This window comes from Simochromis diagramma, unplaced genomic scaffold (genome assembly GCF_900408965.1).
Source record: "Simochromis diagramma unplaced genomic scaffold, fSimDia1.1 OVJJ01000402.1, whole genome shotgun sequence".
Lineage (NCBI taxonomy): Eukaryota > Metazoa > Chordata > Actinopteri > Cichliformes > Cichlidae > Simochromis > Simochromis diagramma.
This window is the reverse complement of record NW_024386972.1, coordinates 1196369-1218045: the sequence shown is the minus strand read 5'-3', so window position 1 is coordinate 1218045 and position 21677 is coordinate 1196369. Positions and strand designations below refer to the sequence as shown.

General features: G+C 40.7%; 1 protein-coding gene across 1 annotated transcript; it reads right to left on the bottom strand.

Moving 5' to 3' along the window:
- Positions 1 to 723: 723 nt before the first annotated feature.
- Positions 724 to 20873, bottom strand: fra10ac1 (FRA10A associated CGG repeat 1). The gene is made up of 14 exons (XM_040038973.1): positions 20747 to 20873; positions 18657 to 18736; positions 18366 to 18458; positions 18091 to 18136; positions 17844 to 17920; positions 17571 to 17654; positions 17340 to 17424; positions 15064 to 15109; positions 6468 to 6581; positions 4810 to 4852; positions 4256 to 4389; positions 3370 to 3420; positions 1898 to 1982; positions 724 to 1269 (listed from the first exon to the last, which is right to left on the bottom strand). The coding sequence occupies exons 1-14, from the start codon at positions 20762 to 20764 to the stop codon at positions 1227 to 1229; spliced, it is 999 nt and encodes a 332-aa protein (XP_039894907.1). The 5' UTR covers positions 20765 to 20873; the 3' UTR covers positions 724 to 1226.
- Positions 20874 to 21677: the final 804 nt, after the last annotated feature.

Here is a 21677-nt window from a genome sequence, read left to right as displayed (position 1 = left end):
TTGTGCCTGTGACCTGCTGTGTGCAAATTCTGCCCGGAGAAAGCTGAAAATTGCACATTGAAGTGTAGGAAAATAACACAATTAAGAGCGGCTGCAGCAGTGCAATCCAGCATGTGCGTTGCATAGAGAGGATAGGATGCTGCTGAGGCCTCCACTGACAATGTGAAATATGTGACATGAAACACAGAGCAGTAATTTATCATTTCGCCGAACGCTTCTGCGCCAACGCGACCCTTCGATCCCCGGAGAGTTTAGAGGTCGGCGAGTGCAACTCTCTTCACAGTCCACCTCTACTGGAATAAAAAGTTAGTGGCTTATTATAACTCGGATGGCTGAGATTCAGCTGATGTTAAGACACAAGTAACCAATATCTAGTTTGAGGAGAATCTATTTTGTGGAAACTTGGACTTGAATACAGACTGGACTTTTTCTGGGTTCTTCAATGAGAGCGAAAAATTGGTGCTACTTTTCAACTTCTAAATCACCAGGGAAAAACATAAGCAACATATCCAAGAAAACGGACTTTGACAGCACAATTGATCAGCTGAAAAGGTGTACAAGTGTAGCTGCAGGCTGAATCGCATCCTGCCTAAACTCCAAAACAAGCTATTATTGCTCAGTGGACTGTACTTAACTACCTGTTAGCTTACATCGCCATGAATCACACAGTGAAAGAGTGCTCCCGAGAAAGCAGAAAGTAAAAAAGGCACACAGACAGAGCAGTATGTGGTAATTGTCTTTATTTAAGCCAAGGTCTTTAATCCCCAGCAACATGTAGTTCCCCTCTGCAGTTAAAGATAATCCTTTTTTTTTAAAGAGCAGAAGGTTTGACTCTTATGCAACACTTCACAAAACAATCATATATGCAGGTTTAGTTGCAAATGGGACTTGGGGACAAGGTTATTGAATTAAGACTTAATTAAGTTATGCATCATAAGCAAGGGGCAAGCTCCTCAGCTGAAAAGAAAAAGAGCATTTCCTGTATGTGCTGGGTCGTAAAAAGGGACATTAAAATGGTAAAATTTGCAACATTAAAAACAAAAACAGATATAAAGAGAAGGTGACAGGGACAGGCCATGTAAACACGATGTTTATTTCATTGGCAGTAATGGAACTCGCAGTGAAATAAACCTACATACAGTCAAGACTCAAACAGAACACCTTTAAGTATTCAGAAGACACACAGAAGTGTAGTCACAGCAGGGAAGCCACTGATTCCAGCGGATTCAAAGAAACATGTCTTCAAAGTACTCATCAAACTCTTCCTCCCTGAAGAGACACAACAAGCAAAACACAGAAATGTAAGTTCCTGTCATGCATGATACTGACACAAACTGTTAGATGCTTCTTATGGGGGGACCCCAGCATAACTCGGTCAGTGTCAATTCTCTATACAGCATAAAATGATGTTGACAACACTGATCCAGAACACAAACAAATACGCAGTGAGGGGCAGAAGCAAGAGAGACTGAACATTTTTAAACAAAGTAAACAGACCTGAAATGCACTTAAGTTACTCACTATCGCTTTCTTGACTGAAAGTAGAACCCGATCTATACGAATGTCAGATTTGTAAGAGGCAGGTCTTTATGTTCTCCCTGACGTTATTTTACATTAAAATAACATCAATAATATTCATTACACAGATTATAAAACCCAAACTAGCACAGCCAATATTTCGAGTAATAAGCCATTTGCTGCCAGTGAAATGGCTCAGAAACATTACCATCATTATCCTATCAAAGCTCGGTGGAAGTTGACATAAACGTGTTCAAGATTTTGTGAGCAGCTTTACGCAGTGTGTGTAAGCAGCTCTCATAGTGCTATATAGACAGCAGTAACCCATGTAACTGTGACAAACGGGAAGCTTAAAACGAGCACTAACTGTTAACCTCACCTCGACTTTTCCTCCACTGCAGGGGCAGGTCCTCGCCAGTGGTCGCCTTCTGATTGGTCCTCTGGCTCATCCCCAGCGTCAGAGTCTAGTAGGAGAGTTTCAGAGACCAGTCAGTCGCACTCACAGCAAAGAAAAACTGGGTCAACCGGTAACCTTTGCTCATCAGTTTCAAGCTACATTGCAGCCACAGCTGTCCTGGGGCACACTGACAGAGGCGAGGCTGCCGGACACTGGCGCCACCGGGCCCTCTGACCACCAGTAGGCAACGGGTGAAGTGTCTTGCCCAAGGACACAACGACAGAGACTGTCCGAGCCGGGCTCGAACCGGCAACCTTCCGATTACAAGGCGAACTCCAAACTCTTGAGCCACAATCAACTCTTTAGGTCTTTAAATAGAGAAAGACCTCAGTTAGAGGAGTGGATGGAGTGTTTTGACCCAAATCACCTCCACCATGCGCATAACACACCCACTGAAACCCTTTATTAATATAAATGTAAAGAATTGACATTTTCCTTTAATTTGTCACTCATATAGCCTCTGATCAACCAGTGAATGTTTAGGAAGTAAACTCTAAACCCTGCAGAAAAAAAAAATAGTTCTTCTTCAAGAACGTGGCCTATTTCCTCCTTCACAAATTTATTCAGAAACAAGTTTTGGCAGGTTGTAGTAGACAAATATGTTATCAGCATAAGCCACTAATTATGTGATGCTATACTGGGCCAAAGCAGCATATTTTTCCATTCATTTTCCCTGGCATTAATATAAAGTTTCTAGGGCACAAAGTGCTTCCCTGATATTAAAAATCTCTCCCCCCTCTTTGAAAGTGCTGCTTATACATTACACTAAATACCAGAGTCCGAAATTTAATCTTCTCCAACCTTATACAATTGCTTTGAGCATGTGTGACGCAGAAAGAAAGCATAAGAGTTTTTGTGTATGGACCTGCATGTGGAACTCAGTGACATAACCTCAGAGTGTACACCTCCACCTACCAACCCATTTATCCAGCCAGACCTTGGCTGAACAAACAGAACAGGGACAAGGGGGCAAAGTCATACCTCACGTCATGCTGTTTCCAGTAAAGTTAAAAAAAACATACAAGAAAAAGAAAAAAGAAAGAAAGAACGGAGACAAAAAGCATGCTGAGAAAAACACGGATCTGCTGTCTGTTATAACATTAACTACAGGGCTTATGGGAGTGTCAGGGTGCTTTCACTGCAGAAGTTTGGAGGAGAGTTTCAGTTCAGCGCTCAGGTGAAGGAGATCATAAACTCAGATTCCAACATTGAAGAGCTAAAAAAGTTTTGTGCAACATTTGAAAATTTGGAAAAAATTAAAAGATATGTAAGATAGGTGACCTATCATAATGTCAAAATGGCAAATTTCACCAAAAGGTTTAGGGATCTGTGCATCCCCACATCTTTTTAAAATGCGTTTGTGGGTCGTGTGCATCAGGCCATCGTGACATTACCTTTATCCGAGTTTTGCAATTCCTCTGAGCTGCTGGAAGAGGTGGCGCGATCTATAGAGAAACACAGAGAGGCAACGATCAGAGTCACAGCTACCGGCCTTTGCTGACCTTAATGAACACTTTAAAAATACTACGTGCATGACTTGCCACACTGTTGGCCCCACTGATACCAAATATCCTTGGGCAAGATACTAAATAACCCCAAGTTGCTCTTCGATGCCTCCACAGGAGGATGAATGTGTGTAAATGTTAGACAGAAAGCACTTACACAGAAAAAGCACAGAAAAAATGGATGAGCAAAGTTTTACAAAGCTCTGGGAGTACTCAGTCAGGGCACAGAAAAGCTCTATATTAGAACTAGTCCATGTACCATTTATAACAGCGGATAAATCAAAATTAAAGCGACAGTGGAGAGACACCCTTCAACTGTGTTATGAGCGTTAACATTGCACATTCTGTCCACCAGAGGGCACTCTGCATGCAACTTCCCTGCTGGCTACACATTTTGCATAATTGCTAAAAACATAAACCTGACTCCTACAGCACCACCTATGGGTGCAGTACTTCCAGTTTAATGTGGTGGGGGAGGATAAACTGTATGTTTTTAGTTATGAATGTTTTTGCTGCACAAACAATTTAGTGAAAGAGGAAAAAACAGAACAAATAATAGCAGCTTTAAAGCTTGGAGCTCTTGTAATAAAATAAGATGAGATCAAATGGAAATTATGGCAACAACAAAAAAAACTAAATGTCAAACACAAAAGAAAAGTTGGTATTACACAATTTCGAAGAACATAATGCAAACAAGGTTGCTCCCAAGGGTATTTTTTTCATCCTATTACTGTTTTAAAGGAACGTTTATTTAGAAAGAAGAGCAGAGTTTTACCTCGGTGCTTCTTGTGTTTGTGCTTCTTCGAATGTGACGACGATCTCTTTTTCTTCTTTGCTTTTGCTTTCGCTGGCTTCTGGTTCTGATCCAAGAGCATTTCAGTCTTTGGTTTTGCTTTCACCTCCTTCCTCCTGAACAGAATCACAAATTGACCAAACCGTCAGCCAAGTCACTGTTTCAAATGCTATTACGCGAAACCCTTTGTGTGGGTTGAATGGCACATCCAAAACACGAGTAAACTGCGGCTTTAATGGAAACATCTAATACAAGACTTCCAGCCATCCTTCAGCAGCTAAAGCGACACTATAATGCACACAGCTGCTTCCAGATTCAAAAAACTGTGATAAAATCATGACACTCTGGTAAGGTCAGACAGGAGATATGAATCGTGTTTTGAATTCTAAACCTCTGCAAGCAACAAAACAACACGTGCTGACTGTCCATGGTGACCTGGCCTACTTTTAGCAGACGAGCGCACTCTCAGAAATCAGTCTTCACAGGGCAAACAGAGCTACATGTTCATGTAAAAGGCGAAGTGAAAGTCGGCTTACTTGTGATGGTAGTTGAGTTTGAAAGAACATTCAGGGCAAAGTCCTAGAACAGAAACAACACGACATATTCACATCTATTGTAGCGGCTCTAAAAATAGATCCACTGTTACTCCTGCGATTGTTATTATAGTGACAGTGTCAGGGTGCTTCTGTGTTAATGCTCACACTTTTTGTAACTACTAGTGGTTGAAAATGATGCTTCTATAGAAGATACAGTAACTGCAGCATCACCCCGGTGTACACTTAGAAAATGTTCAGCCTGATTCATATGCAGTGCTGAGTCTTCAAAATTCTTGAGTCACCCTTCATTTCTTTATATTTGGCTTCCAAGAAGCTTCCATTTCCAGAGGAACGTTTTTTTTTTTTTCAAGCAATTTAACACTGAACTCTGAATAATTCCCATGTGGGAAAAGTCACCTCACCCAACCGATGGACCAATATTAGCACCTATACATGACACACAGCTTTATCAAAGGACAGATTTAAAATTGTTAAATATGTATCCCGTCGCAAAAACACATAACTAATTGTCATTTCCTTAGTCGAATTGATGAAAAAAAGCAAAAATGACACAATTTGATCAAAGCTAACACCGTTCAAGACGCAGTAACTTGAGCCTGGGTTCGAATCTGACCTGTGGCCCTTTGCTGCGTGTCTTCCCTCCTCTGTCTCCACCATCGCTATCTAATAAAAAAATGTTAAGAGTCATTAAGTAGTAATATTTTTGCTGGAAGCTATTAGCTTAAACCTTGGCATATCCCAGCATGTTATGCAATGTGTCCTTAAAAAAAATTCGATGAAACTGGACAAAAGGAAAGGGATGATCTGGACAGAGAACAGAACAAAAACAGCCAACATCTGAAGAAGAGCCTTGAGTGTCCTTCAAGAAGCCTGGAGAACTATTCGTGAAGACTACTTAAAGAAAAGAGAAGAAAGCCCGAATAAGAGAGTTCAGGCTGTGTTGAAGAATAAAGGTGGTCACACCAAATATTGACTTTCAAGCTTGTTAGAACTGTACAAACTCTCTCTTTTTTGCACATTTTTAATAGAACTATGGACCCATTTTCCTCGCTACATATAAAGAAAAGAGCGGTGGCTCGAAATTTTTGCTCAGCAGTATATAACAGTATTGCGCACATACAAAGGGAATGCTGTTGATAAAAATGAATCATCTGTGTATAAACTACAGAGAAGAAAGCACGAAAGAACCCGGTGGAGCTCATGTTTTTCTCCCAAAACACAAAAAAAAGATTCCTAATAACTCTGCTCATGAACCAATGCATCATCATCCTTATGGATCATATTTGTCCAGTAAAGCTGAGGCACTGGGGTTGCCAAATCACGTTTCATTACTGTTTAAACAATAGGGACTGTCTAAAGAATGAATTTTAATTTGGCACAAAATGGGATTCTTTTTTTTTTTGTGAGGAGAAAGAACCTGGACGTGACCTGTAAGACCAGCTTGTTAAAAGAGTCTTTCATTTCCTGCTTAACTGACTCCTCCAACTACAGTAATTATTTTCAGCAGTATAATAACCTGAAGGGGGATCATTATGACTAAGGTCATAGATAGGGACCATTTGCTGGGCCACAGCCACACCTTTTCCAAAAAATGAGGCTATAAAATAAAGAGATAATTCTCTTCTTTTTTTCCTTACTGAGTTTGACCAGTGCGTTTCTCTTCTCCCCGTGTTCAACGTAGGCAAAATTCACCTCCCAGCTTTTGAGGCCTTCCTCCTTCTCGCAGCGCTTGTTTCCACACTGGAACTGACCTGGAACGTGAAGAAGCTCACATGTACAAATCTGAATATTTCACATGTTTACACTCATGCCCGCTTTTTTCTGTAAGCTCTCTTGTTAACACCAATTCATGAAGCAAAGAAATGCATTTTTAATTGATATAATTACTGAGTGAGGGCTCGAACGAACTGCAGGCAACTTATGATGAATGTTTGTGTGAAATTCAAACCTTTACACTAGAAAAGCGAACAGAATAAGAAGGATGTGTTTTAGTAGTGACACAGACTAAGAATCTCCAAAAAGATTCTGTCAGACAACCTTCAAACCCTGCTGCTCACTTTTACCCACCGCAGTCTATCTCTACACCCCTTCCTCCTTATCCCCTTTCTCCTTCTCATCTCCCTTTCTTCCCCTCGTCTCATCCCTTCAGGCCTCCCTCCAGCCGCTGTACAGGCTGCCTGTTATCCCCAGAGGAGCTTAAGGTGGCATTGATCTGGTCTCCGGGGTTCCTCCAGATTGCAGCAGAGGGAGCGAATGCGTCAGAGCCATCCAGTCTTGGCACGAATTCCTAACTCTGTGAAAGGAAAGTGATGCCTGCCCTCACCTGGAAAGGATTGCGACTCTGTAAACATTCAGGTGAGATGACGCAGGGCTCGTGGACTCGGGCCACTTTGAGCCGTAGGGCGGACTCTCTCTTCACGTGCTGTATGAGATTAAGATCCAGTGACGTCAGCTTAGAAGAAGACACTTCTGGCTACGGTTCAAATGAGGTTTACTTGAGTTTATGTGTCAGGGGAAGACACTGTACTTATAAAAGAGACCCGTGAAAGAATCCAACAATTTCCAGTCAAAAACACAAATATCAACTCCTCGGTGATATCACAGAGAACGTCAGGATGTCACTAAAAGTATTTATATTACTCGAAAATGTCAGCATATCCTATTCCTGTGACCTCAATGACAGTCACGATGCCTATGAAAAAAAATGATTTTCTTATCTGTTGTTAAAGCCGGACGTAACATGTGTAAAGAAAGTCTCTAAAAGGTTCTGCTTTGCATATTAAAAATAAAGAAGCGCCCTTGAACATCATTCTGATTCCCCTTGCTCCCTTTGAGAAGCAGCTCAGTGTAAAATAGAGAAGAATGTGATTTATTCGAAGGTTACAACATGGAGCGTTCGAATGTGTGGAGCCCTCCAGCTACACACAAATGTGACCCTGGGAGAGTGGAGCCAATATAAATCTGTTTCCAGGCAATTTCTTTGACAAATAAATGTCAAAAACTAAATACAATCAAGGCCAGGAAGCAGTTTGTCAACATATTTCTGATAGTTTTCGGTCCCTAGGCCCAAAAATTTCACACTTGAAACCTTACAACAAGTCCCTGGTACTGTATTTGGAAAACTGGTTTAAAACAAAAAACTGGGATGCAGAGAGAATTGCTGCTTTATAAAACAAGTTTTATACACAGTGATGGAGTGGTGGCCCGACCGGGGTGGCACACCGCTTCTTTTTACCCAAAGCCAACTGCGGTAAGCTTTTAAAAAAAACTGACGGATGGATGCGAGCTATATCGGGTTTTCTGGTGAAAGAAAAGAAGGATTTCAACTGTTGAGAGGCGCCAGGTATTTTTTTTTTTTACACATCAGGTGAGCCTCACGTGCCACATGAAAGAGAAAAAGAAAAAAGCTGATGAATCCAGTTAGGAGAGGAAACTCCGGTCCTCCTACGTCATTGGTTAATAATACCACCAGCCAGTGACCCGAGATCAAGACAGATAACTACCACTGGACAGATGGGTGCACGATTAACACTGATTAATGATGTCAAAGGGAGTGACCTAAACTAGCGTGCATTCACTTTTTATTCACTCTTGGATAACTGCCAAGTCCACACGATGATGCGAAATGACACATTTGTCTGGGTTTTTTCCCCCTTCTATCAAAGGGATTGCTATCAGACCGGACGTGCCGCGCTGGGTTAGACAAAAAAAAGATCCAATCCACTTTCATGTGAAGCTACAACAAGGGAGCCAGTTAACTTAGATTAGCACCGTGTGGAACTTATGGAGACACACATTAGCAGAGCTGCACACAGAACCACACCTTAGTCTTGCTGTTCGTTTTTCCCTGTGGTCACTAGTGGTGCTGCAGTAAAAAATAAAAAAAATAATTCATTAAAAATCCCCTGCAGCCAAAGGACCACTATTATGAAAAACTATTTACAGGACACAACCAACCGAGCACAAACATGGGCAGTAATTGCTCTTCTTATAAGGGCTTGGCAGGCATCCAGCTGAGCGAAGTCACTGAACACACTTAAAAGTCTAACACATCAATCCCATAAAAACTTTTTCTTAAAATCACAAATACCAATGCTTGTAGTTTGTTTTCTTTTACTTTTTAATTAGTAAGATGAAGGGATTTTGATTTTCTATGGACAGAATTTCTAGGCACAGCCAGGTTGCGGAGCGTCTCTGCGTTGGTGGGCTCAGGATCTCATCTCTGTGTTTTGTGGACTATCTGGCTATGTTGGCTTCATGAGAAGGTGGCGTGAAACTCGCAGCAGAACGGTTCGAGGTCACTTGTGAGGACAGTGGGAATGAGAATTAGCACCTCCAAGTGTGACGCCAGATAAAGGTGGAGTGCCCACTCTGGGTCTGGACGAATTGGTGCCCCAAGCGGAGGAGTTGTTCCCAAGCGAGGGGAGGGTGGAGCGGGAGATTGACAGATGGACTGGTGTGGTGCCAGCAGTGATGCGGGCGCTGTAGCAGTCGCTCGTGGTGAAAACAGCGACGCTGTCGATTTACTGGTTGAGCTATGTTCACACCCTCACCTATGGCTACGAGCTCTGGGTAGTGACCAAAAGAATGAGATCGAGTAATTGGCTTTAAAGGGCGGCTGAGTTCTCCCTTAGAAATAAGGTAAGGAGCTCAGTCATTCGGCAAAGGTTTGGAGTAGAGCCGGTACTTCTCATTATTAAATGGAGCCAGTCGAGGTCGTTTGGCATCTTGGACGCCTCCTAGGCGAGGGCACACCTAGGACATGCTCTCTCGGCTGGCTTGGGAACACCTTTGTGTCCCCCCACTCGGATGAGCTGGAGGATGTTAGCGGAGAGAGAGAGAGGCTGCTTAGACTGCTACTCCTAAGAGGCAGCAAACAGACTGATGAATAGAGATGAAGAGATGCTGGCAGGCGGACTTTATTGCCATAAAACAAACAGACAGAGAGATGATACACGTCAACTCCTGTTTCTTAGGGTCAGGGCTGTAAGCAAAAGCAAATACGCAAGTTTCCCATAATGCTGACCTGTTTGTTTAATATCACGATGATCACAAAGCTGCTTGTCACATGCAACAGCTTCTACTGCTGCACAGTGAGCTGACTCTGTTCAAAGGTACATGGACTGTACTGTACTCTTAAATAACTCAAAATGACCCTTCAGATCATTTAGTGACTGAAAAGCCTGTGAGGATGCAGACTTCAGGTGGTCACTGTGAGTGTCTGCATCCGCTGTTGTTTTCCAGCTAAATCTTGATACTCACCACGACTCTAACCTTGCCTATTCCCAAAGTGAAATGCCTTCAATAAAAGTGCAGCCTGTGGAAAATATATGGTTCCCTCAGGCAGACTTTTCAAATATTGGAAATGTAACTAGGACTCAGATGGATGCTTCTCTGACCACCCACTCCCACCTCTGATGCTTGATCAGGTTTAGCCTGCTTTTTGTTTTTATGGGGTCTGTCTTCCACGATGACTTTGAGTTCAGTGCTCAGACTAAATAGCATTACAAAGTACTATGAAAGCATTCTATACTCTATCTGCACAAGAATATCTGTGTTACATCTATGTGTCCCTCTTTAAACCACAGAGAAATATTCAAATTTTGACATTTGTAGGGTGCACTCTGACACTCACACTTTGAAACAATAGGAATGGAGACAGTGACACCGGCCGCTGTTAGACTGGGAAACTCTGAAAGCTTTGAGCACTGTCGGATAATGAGCTTCCACTTCTCACACTTAAAATACACTCAGTTACTTCTCTGGAGCTGATGTATTTTGTCTGGCAAATGAGAGCCCAGCAGGATATACTTACTACGTGCAAAGCCTGCCTAGAACACAGGCCGAGCCGAAGGAATCATTTAAAGCAACAGAAACGATCTCACCCCTTAAATTAAATTGGCTTGTCACTTTTGTTTTATTTAAATTGAAAGGAAACCACCAGCATGTAGGATAGTATATAACATTATTTGAATTTGCTCATTTAAGGGTGGAGTAATTGCTTTATATGAACCTGACAACAACAAATAAATGTAGATGGAGCAGAGGCAGGATCAAACGTTTAGATAAGCAAACAGTAGAAAATCCAGGACAGAGCAAAATGAAATAAGTAAAAATGTGACACCAAACAATGAAAAGCCAAAAAAAGGAAACTGATTATCATATCAACTAAATCAGCATGTCATGGCACCCTTTTTGCGACCGTAAAATAATTAAATCAACCAACCAATCTGTGGTTGCCTGGTAACTGCACTGAATTTTTTCACTGCAAGTTGCTGCAGTGATCAGTTGGTCGCCCACAGTTTGAGCCTGCAACACCCACAGCGTGTGGTCGACAGCTTTCAAACGCAAAACAGTTGCATAGGTTGCCAGCTGGGAGGCAACTTGTCTCAAAACAGTTGCAGACTGACTGCGACTGATTGTGACTCTCTGTGACAGATTGGTGAAGGTTTGCAAATAATCTCATTTACAAACGCACACAGATTGACCCCAGCTGATTATTGGCAATGTGCGCCAGTGAGAACAGCTTTACAGTAGTTGACTTGACTTAGCAGATCCCAGCAGTAATTTTAATTTGATATTATATAACACTTGTGGAGGAATTTCTGGCTAAACTCTGAATGTTAGAAACATCAATTTCTGTGTCTAAACAGCAGATTTTTGCAATAAAACAGTTCATTGCCCTATTATCATAAACAGATTGGGGTCAAGTTAGCAATTGCATGCAATCAATTGCAAACTAATAACATCTTAATGTGGTTTTAACGCCAGTGATTGCAAGCAGTCGCAGACCTGGCCCTAATTTTGTTTTGCCAGTCTTCAACCACTCATTGAAGTGTGACAGTAGTATAATGCTTAACAATAGTCATGCCACAGTGCAAGCTAAAAGTGGCTTCACATTTCGGCTACCAGTGGCATTTATTCCAAGTCAGCAGGAGCTGGGTCAAACCTAACTCCTGCTGTGTCAGTGTGTACCCTGACAGGAGGCCCACCTACAACACCCTAGCCTCAGCTATCTTGCTTATGTTTTTATTCTTGAACTTTAAAGCAACTGTCTTCTGATTGGCTGCCCTGCATATTTAAAAATTAACAGCAAGTGGTTCATGCTTGTGTGTTTGCAGTCAAGAGCACGAAAAAAAAAGATGTTCATAGCAGTCTCCCCTCATTTTCTGAAACTTTGCTCATTGTTTATATGAATATGTCACTATTGCAATGGCATCCATATCTATCTCATAGGCAGAGGGTGAATACATGTCCATGTGCCCTCCATGGAAAGCCACAGTCCACAGTTATACTCGCTTGTATGCAACCAAGTATAACTCTAGAAGTTTTCATGCTACTTTCCCAAATACAAATGACAACTTCTGTTTAGAAAAAAAAAAAAAGAAAACCAAGAAAGTACCTTTAAGATCTGTTAATATGAGACATTTGTAGCTTTCTGTTATATTCAACTACAGGAATTCATGTGGAACTTTCAGAAGTATAAAGGCACCGAGATGAGAAAAAGAAAGTTATCAGCAAGGACTAGAAGTACATCTCATTCTTCAAAAAAATCTGCAGCAAGACTCCAGTGGGAGGATAACCTGTGATCCCCCCCAAAAAGAAGAGAGAATGAAACCTTTTGGTACTGTGCACTCCTTGATCCAATATAACACTGTAGCAATGAAAAGAAAGGTCAGTGTTCTTCGTGATCCAACCTTATTGGATGGAGACTAGTCAGCATTATCCACCAGCATGATCTGAGGTGCACAGAAAGCAGCGATGATAAGGGGATGGTTTCCAAAAAAGGTATTCATGCCAGAGCAAAAGTAAAAAGTGGCCATCGGAGGTGGTACAAGATCAGTTTAATTGACGGGAAGCAGTACTACACGAGCTCGGACTAGCAACACTTAGTCCAAGTGGAACTGCTGGTAATTGAACAATAAATCAAAAACATTCACGTTGATGACTTGCCAACAGATTGTTGCCAAGATTCAAGTGTCTGTGATTGATGACACTCTATATCATCTTACAAATCAAATCAAACTCCTGTTACACTCAATCCATGACAAAGACCTGCACCAGTGTATTCTTCACGTCTGAACGGGGGCGTCAGGCCCAACTTACAGAATTTATTTAGTATTGATCTCACTGGAGAGGGTTTAGAGTCCCATGCTCTAAACAGTACTTAAGGAGCATGTCTCTAGTAATTATTAATGTCCACAAATCACAGCTGAGGCAGCTAAAGTGCAGTGCATCTGACCTAATCTAATCCCACTTCCTGTAGAATACTGCTACATGGCTTGAACTGTCAGAGTCCAAGATTACACTGTCTTAATCCGGAACAACATATTGGTTTAGTCAGCTTTCCCAGACACGCTGTTTGTGTGTTTGTGAGGTTGTACTGGTATAAACATAATTATAATAATAATTTAAATGTTAAATGACTCTGCATATGTGTATGTGTGTATATGAGATTGTGTATGTGTGTGAAGCTCACTTTATTAATGAGCTGTCAAGGCAGGCTCCCTTGCTGAGCAGCAGCTATTGTCCTTCCAGGTAAACTTATAAATACCACTGTCACACAAACGCAGCGGTAGACAGAGAGGTGTTGTACTAATCCTGAGCAATAATAGCAACAGTAATCATGGAACCACTGCCAAACCATCAAGCTAGTCCAGCGCTATCAGAAAGCTACAGTGTTGGGTATCAATGGACAGATTAATCCGCGGCTGCTTAAGATGGGAAGCCACAAGCAAACACGGAAAGAAAATTCAGATGAAAGGTCAAATCGTTTAAAGATTTATGACGCCATTCTGGAGAGCCATAAAGTCAAACCAAATTGCAGCAGGCAGATTTTTTTAAAGAGCCTGACATGTGGAGAGACTCCTGAAGGGAAGCACCAATCATAGCTGATGTACTGCTGTGTGAATTGTCTTTATCTCTGTCTCCATCTAGTGGAGAAGGATGTGAGGTGTGGGTGAGAAAGCTATAATCCCACTTCACTATGGTTCACTGAGGTTCACTAAAATGTGAATTTAGAGCATCACTGCAAGCAAAAACGTCACAAATAGTAATTAAAATATCTCGTTTTCCAACACCTCCCTGAATCCGGACTTTATGTCAGCATTACATAGAATATTATGTAATAAGGATTCGGCTCCAGCCTCTTGATTAAATCGGATCTCTTTGCTCAACAAGTATGCTTTTTACTGCAATTTAAGATCACTTCTCCCCTTAGGGGTCGTCACAGCAGATCATCTTCCTCCCTTCACCCTATCACCACCACCGCCCTGCATATCCTACATGCTGCCTTTCCTGTCTTCCTCCCCTCACTCAACCAGTCGTGGCAGATGGCTTCCCCTCCCTCAGCCTGGTTCTGCTGGAGGTTTCTTCCTGTTAAGCGGGAGTTTTTCCCGTCCCACCGTCGCCTTGCTCAAAGGGGGTAGTCTGATTACTGGGGTTTATTATTAACCTCCTAGGACCTACATATGTGGGTTATTTAGACCAAAATACTCAATTTTGCTCTACAAGGGCCTGATATCCACTTACGAGGACATTATACTGCTACTGTTCTATCAAAATTTTAAATGAATATCCTCATATGTGGCTCTTATTTTTCTTAAAAACAAAAATAAGGTAAAAAAAAAAAAAAAATCTGGTAATTCTTTGTTTTTACACTCATCGGGCCCCAATCAGCCCAAATACCAAAGAGAAATTAAAAATGCATGTCGTGGAAGAGTTCGGGTCTTAGGAGGCTAATATTGCGTATTACTGTATTATTGTAGGGTCTTTACCTTACAATATAAAGTGCCTAATTTCTAATCTTGTCCATCCTGATCACTCCCATTTAAAAATATAAGCATCTCCAGCTTGGCTTCTTTCTACCTTTCGTTCTTCCTTCTGTCACAAATCACCCCTGACACTCGTCTCCACCCACTCCACCCTGTGAGCTCTGCATTATTTTGGATGGTTGACCGCAGGTGTTTTATTCTACCTTCACTACCTTTGCTCCTTGCAGCATGACTGTTGCACCCGTCCCCTTTTCACACACACACACACACACACACACACACACCTACTCTGTGTTGCTTCAACTGACTTGCATCCCTCCTCTCCCCGCAGCATACCTCCACCTCTCCAGGCTGTTTTCCAGCTTATTCTCTTCCTTATTCTCACTACGAATCAAATGCAAGTGCTCGACACAGCAACATTAGCAGGACCATGCAAGCATATAACAGGTGTATGCCATACCTTTTCCAGAGACGACTTCATTCTCTGTCCGCCATCGAAATCCAAACTGTTGGGCACAGATTTTATGAGCATAAATGAGCAAAATCATATACACGAAACCGACTAAAGCATCAGATCCATTTCCATCCATATAGCTTGCAAGCCATAGCTGTGTTGTTCCCACCTTTTAATGCTTATTAGTTTTCGAAGGCAGTTGGATCAGAAAAACAACTGAGAATATAAGGACTGCATATATTTGTGTTTATTCACCCATGCACTCTTATTATTAAATGCTGTGCATGCACATTAACTTGTTAATGTAAACACATCTATAGTAAGTGGTGTCCTTTTGACCCCACGTATTGCAACTCGCCCTTTATATTTTTATTCGTAGGCGTTTTAGAATAACTAGTGAATAAATCAAGTGCACAACCTTTTAGTGTTTAGCGGCTTGGACTTTTTAAATTGAAATGTTTCAATTTACCTACAGTGCCTCCGATAAACATAGATAATTCCAGGTATTGTGTATTGTGCGCCATGTCGGAGGTGTAAGCGTAAAAGAGATGTGTGCACAGAAAACTCATCAGCACAAATGCAGGAGATACTGAGTTGGGCCACACGTGTGCCACTTTTCATCAGTTTTAAACGTTGGCCTCGCTCCAAAAAGGCTCAGCGATCACTGGAGACAGAGCAGAGCGCCAGAACACATCATACCCCCAACTTCAGGCTAAAATGGGCTCGCTATTATGGAGATTAGTGAGACTTAGGTAATATTAACCTTTACACATGGCAACACTGCAGGGATAATTAGTGTAATCTTTTTTGGAATACTGGAGCAGGTCTTTGTAACGCTGATTGCTGAGGTATCTACGGGCACTGTAATGTTATCTTATAGCGCATGTAGGTGCGTTAGTGATAAATCAATTTCTAGGATTTAGAAATTGGTTCATAATTTTTGTAGTTTTGACTCCGTATACCAACAGAGTGGATTTGAAATCAAACAATCGAGATGCGACTGATCTGTGGACTTATTTTAATTGACAAAAAATAACATTAACCTATCAGGGGGACAGTAGAAAGTTTAGGAGTAGTGGACAGCTCAGCAACACTAAAAAGCCTGAAAGACCCACAGAAGATGGCTTTGACAGTGCTTCACAGTACAAATGGATAATGACCCAAAGTATGGTGCAAAAGCACCCTGAGAGTTTCATCTGATCTCAACTCAATGCAGCATGTTTTTCAGTTTAATGAAGATAAAGCTGAACGCAGAGAGACTCACAAACAAGCAGCAACCCGTGGAGGCTACAGTAAAATCCTGGGAGAGCATCTCAAGAATAGAAACAGCATTTGGTGACATCAGTGCGTTCTAGGCTTCAGGCAGTCATGGACTCTAAAGGAGTTTCGTCCAAGTATTAAAAACAATATTTATATTTAAAATGATGTCAGTTTGTCCAATTAATTTTGATCCTCCGAATATGAGAGACTCTGCATAAAAGAAATGAAAACATTTGTGTAAAAGCCTCCGAATTAAAGCTGAAGTCGGCACTTCCATCACATCTTGAGTGTTTGATTTAAAGGCAACTGCTGTGACGTTCAGAGGAAAGCCTCTGTCTCTCCAACAGATTCTGAACCTAACTGTGCAAGCAGTCACAACATTGTGAACCTGGAGATGTGTCCTGATCCTTTCCCTGTTTTACCTTCTGTTTACTTTGATTTTAACTGGCTGCTTGGTTAGCTTTTGGGGAAAATAATGGCCCAAGTGTGTTACTAAGGCATGTTATAGGGGGCTAAACTTGAGACCTCAGTAATAAGGACGGGCTCACTTATTAGTAATTAAACTTTAGTACAAAAACCACAAGCATTACCTTTTGGTAATAACTGACACATGTAGTTTACTACAGTATAGTAAATGTCATGTGTGCTTAAGTTGTCAGACTGTAATTATAATCCATTCTTTGATATAATGCAATAAATAAAACTACATAAGTAACATGAATATTACTCATGATTAGCTAACATTAGCATTCACTTTATATCAACTTTATACTAAAGTTTATTTAACTATAAATGTATAATTTATTAAGAATGGTATCATGAAGTGCTACCTTCATTTGAACTGTAATTTAAGGTTTTAATTCCTGCACCTTGTGTGAAACTGCCTTTTTTTATATGACAATTTTTAAATGCTTTCAAATATTCAAAAATGCTACCATATCATGCTACAGAAACTGCTTTACATAAGCTGTATTACTGTTTAAAAATTGGTGAGAAATCAATTATATTTCCATTCCTCTCACCTTGTTTTCCTTGTATCTGCTGAGGTCAGCTATGCAGTATTCTTTAAACAGCTTGTCATAATACTTTTTGGCCAATTCTTTTTCCCTGCCACAGAAAAAAACCCACAAGCAACTAAGAAAATCAGCACACACATCATTAACTAACTTCTAGTGTAACGTATAGACTTTTCGGAAGAGAACTGAACAGGTAAAAAACTAATTCATTATTACTGATGCCACTAAGTTGATCACCATGTCATGTCCTCCTCGTCCTCATCCCTCCAGAGGAAACGATGGTTTTCACGCAGCACGTCTAGATCTGTTTTGTCCTTGGCTCTACGGGGAATAAATGTAAAATGACAACATTTATGAGCGCGCATAAACCGAAAAACAACTTCTGCAACTATCAATTTTAATGAAATGATTAACTGGATTGCAGTGATGTATAGACATATTGTCATTATTTTGCCTGGAGTGACAGAAGCTGACTGTTCCCCAGAGTTGACTGTGAGTAAGATTACTCACGCTGAGCGCTTGAAGTCAACCATCTGTCCCCCGTAGTACAGTATGTAATCACCGACAAACTTCTTGTGCCGCTCAAACTGGAGACATCTGCTTAAGGTCATTCTGTTGTTCAATGTTAACTTTTGCAACTGTAAACAGCCTAAAATTTCCCACCGCATCACATTTTAATATCTTAAAAAGTTACGTTTCATCAGCCTCTTCGTCGTCTACTCACAGCCGAAAGAAATGATAAATTGAGAAAGGATACGGCGTTCATGGATATCAGATGGGCTCGTCTGTTCCGGGCTTCTTCTCTAAACAAAACAAAAAATATATATAAATATAAATGATGCATTTTTAATCAAAAAAAGACAAAAAAACAAAACAAGATCATGTGTGATAGCTTGCAAAGAAAAAACAATCCACTGAGAGCATTTAATCAGATTGGCCCATAAGAAGTGACATTAACTGTAGTGTGCATAGGTAAAATGCGAGCAGCTAAAAGCTATTAGCACTTCTTCGATCTGCTATTAGTCACCATACCTGTCCACTTCATTTGAGTGCAAGCTGCGGTGAGCCACCTTAGAGTGGCGACCTTTCTGAAACGGCTTCTGTAAGATTTCCTCCTCATGTTTCCTGTAGAAGGTAAACATAACAGCAGAAAGCTTGTGAAAAAAATGGATTAAAAACACTTGTGTTTATTCATATTATCATCTGTACAATCCCATCTCATTTGGTCAGCACAGATACAGTACCAGGAGTTCAGTTGAGCCAAATGTGAATAAAGCGAAAAAGTATCATTGAGCCTAAATAATTCTGTAGCCTTCATTTGACCTTTTAAGGCCTCTCTGTGAGGACTCTCCCTGTCCATCTTCATCACTGAAGTCAGAGTCATAACCGCCGCCCCCGTGAACCTGAGGAAACACAGGAAGTGATTTGTGAATCATATCTGATGATTTGTGAATCATCCAAACACTTTCTGGCAAAATTAGGCATATTAGTTAAAAAATGCATGCGTACGCTTGTACTGCACATCCTAACTGTGAAACATGTATTGCAACTTGTGACACAAATAGGGTAATGACTGATCTTAGAGTAAACATGACACTATGTATTAACATCTGCTGCACACATATACACACACAGACATATATATAAAACCATTAAAGTATGCATTTCTGAATGAGGGAGGGCATTTTTGCATATTTCCTCTGATCAGTGCTTTCTCTGTCTGAAACAAAACAGACCCCATCAGTTTAAGTCAACTTTCTTTTGATTGTTGATAAAGAATGGGTTCAAACAGCAGGTGGACTGAGCTCCTATGTGCTTAAATTAACCATATTATAGATGGCTCCTCACTTTCACACCATAGAGACCCAAAGGTGGGGGAAAAAACATAAAACAGAAACTCGGCTGCAGCAGTCTCACCTCATTCTTTCAAACATTAATCATGTTTAATACTGTAAGGGTATAAATATAACAGAAAATAAAGAAAACAGGAAGCATAACAGGTCAGGTTTAAGTTAACTAGAACATATTCTATGCCTTTATAGTTTGATCCAGGTCAATTTTGTCTCAGGCCAAGCATTCCTTCATAATAAGTGTCTACAAGTTTCCTGTCTGACATGAATAAACAGAGAGTAGGAGAGAGATTTTATTGTTAGGTTTTTAGGTATTCACAACACTGTTTTTTGGGGAAAAGCATCTATTATCACATAATTGTCCGATATACTTAAGACATGAAAACATAAAAACTAGAATGATCCCATTCTATTTTATTCCACAAGTGCCGGCCTCCAAATTTAGTGGGAACACAGACAGTTCTCATGTCTCATGAATGTTTCGAGCTTCCATAAAATCATCTCTTCATTTATTTAACCCAGACTGGTTGATCTAAAAGTCCATCTTAATGGATATGGGATGAATTTGACCCAGTGTCTTGCCCCAAAAGTGATTGTCTGCTGAAAAAAATAATATCTGGTTGGCCTGTAATCTGTCAAACATGTCTGCATAGCTCGATGATATCAAGTCATTTCTACCCAGGAAACACATTCCTGTCACAAGTAGAAGCTGCAATCAATATTTGGAAATGTAAATTTTATGTAGCCTTTATTTATCCATGTGAAAAGTTTCCTTGACATTAAAAATGTCTTTGTCAAGAAAGATCCTGCCTTGGGTGTAGCAATAAAAGTGCAACAAATATAACAAAATACCTCTATAGAGACATTTAAAGTGGCCAGAACGGTCTGTATTGATAATAATGTTGAACAAAAGGTTGGTACAATAATGCAGAGTCATAAAAATGCTTTCAAAACAGGTCATTTCTTTATGTTATATGTAACCCCTTCAGAAATCTATTTGGCTGAAGCCTATTTATCAATATAAGCAACGATATTACCCATAGAACACACCCAGAAATCGGAAATCACATTTTAATGATGTAAAAAAAAATTGGTTTTGTGTAATTTATCTCTCAAAGTCACCAAATGTCTGGCTAAAAGAAGACAAATGGAGTAACTGCTACAACGAGAGACTATAGCTTTCCCTCACTCGGTGTGGCAGAGCAAGTGCTCAATGATGGATGAAATAGTGAATAAAGTGAGATATTTTGGAGGTCCCGTCATCAGAAACGAGCTATGACACTGTAGCAGGTGCACGGCGACTCTGACTGCTGTGAATTTCACGCAGGCACGCGCTTTAGCTCGTGCTTTGACCGCTTTGGACCTGTCACGCGCCACAGACACCGCTCATCCCTGACTGTGACCAGTGAAGCAGTCAGGAACCAACACGGCGTTAGTAGGCAGCACCGACACACGTATCTGTGAGGGGGATAACTGGCTGCTAAAAAAAATATGCGAACACGTCCTCACAGCCTTGTTTGCAAAAGAAGAGACGCGACTATATCGCATGTATAAAAAGTTTACCTTCACAAGATCATCCATGGCTTCTGTTTTTCCTCCCTATGAACTGCCGCTGACTGTTTACAAAATGTAATCGCCATGTGATGACGTAGGAAGTAAGTCGCGGTATGATGACGCAGACCTACACGAATTATATTTAGAAGAATCTGAGAAAAATCAAGAAATAAGTCCAAGAATAATTTATCATTTCTTTTTTTTCTATGATTTTAAAGCTTACATTGGTTTGTAGTCAATAACGAGGCTCTAAAGTCTAATTCTGTGTAAGTGTAATTGGCTGATAACAGTTTCTTTAATCGGGCATCTAATTCTTTTCTAATTTATCAGTTTGTCCATCACCCAATTTATCTAATTAGCCATTTATCAGGGGGCAAGTCAGCGTCACCAGGTGAGATGAATAATCTATTGGGGATGAAAGGGGGTGCAGTACAACATCGAGCATCGACATTCATTTTAGAACAAATGGCCCAGTTACACGGATCAACCGGCAATTGATTCATATCGTTCACTTCCGCTGAGTGACACTGGAGGATGTATTTGAATTGTGGACGGAAAATAAAGAGGGCATTGTACTGTGTGAATGTTTTGAGTTTAATTCGGACTCGGGGTTATGAGTCAGTCCGGGAACAAAAATGCAGTGTTCCCTGACTTCCCATGTAACCCACCGAACCCATCAAAGGACCTCATCCAGGAAAGAAACGGCACAGCTCTCGTCATTTATTACTGAAAAAATATGTCGTCCTATTAGCTATTTAAACACACATAGGCGTACTCATCCAGTTGGATAAACAACACAAAAGGCTTTTTGCATACATGTCAGGCAAACAGTCTGTTTTAATAAGGATTTAAAACGAGTTTAAAAACCACGCAATCCAAACGGATGGAAATTATATTTTGAAAATATTTTATTCATGAAATCCTATGATATGTTTCCCCG

What these genes read in the sequence shown, in the direction of transcription:
- fra10ac1 (XM_040038973.1), bottom strand. An exon ending in TGAAGTCGTCTCTGGAAAAG is followed by an intron (nt 6,582 to 15,063) that starts GTATGGCATACA and finishes TTCACGTTCCAG; the next exon opens with GTCAGTTCCAGTGTGGAAAC. An exon ending in ATTGCAAAACTCGGATAAAG is followed by an intron (nt 1,983 to 3,369) that starts GTAATGTCACGA and finishes CTCTCCTACTAG; the next exon opens with ACTCTGACGCTGGGGATGAG.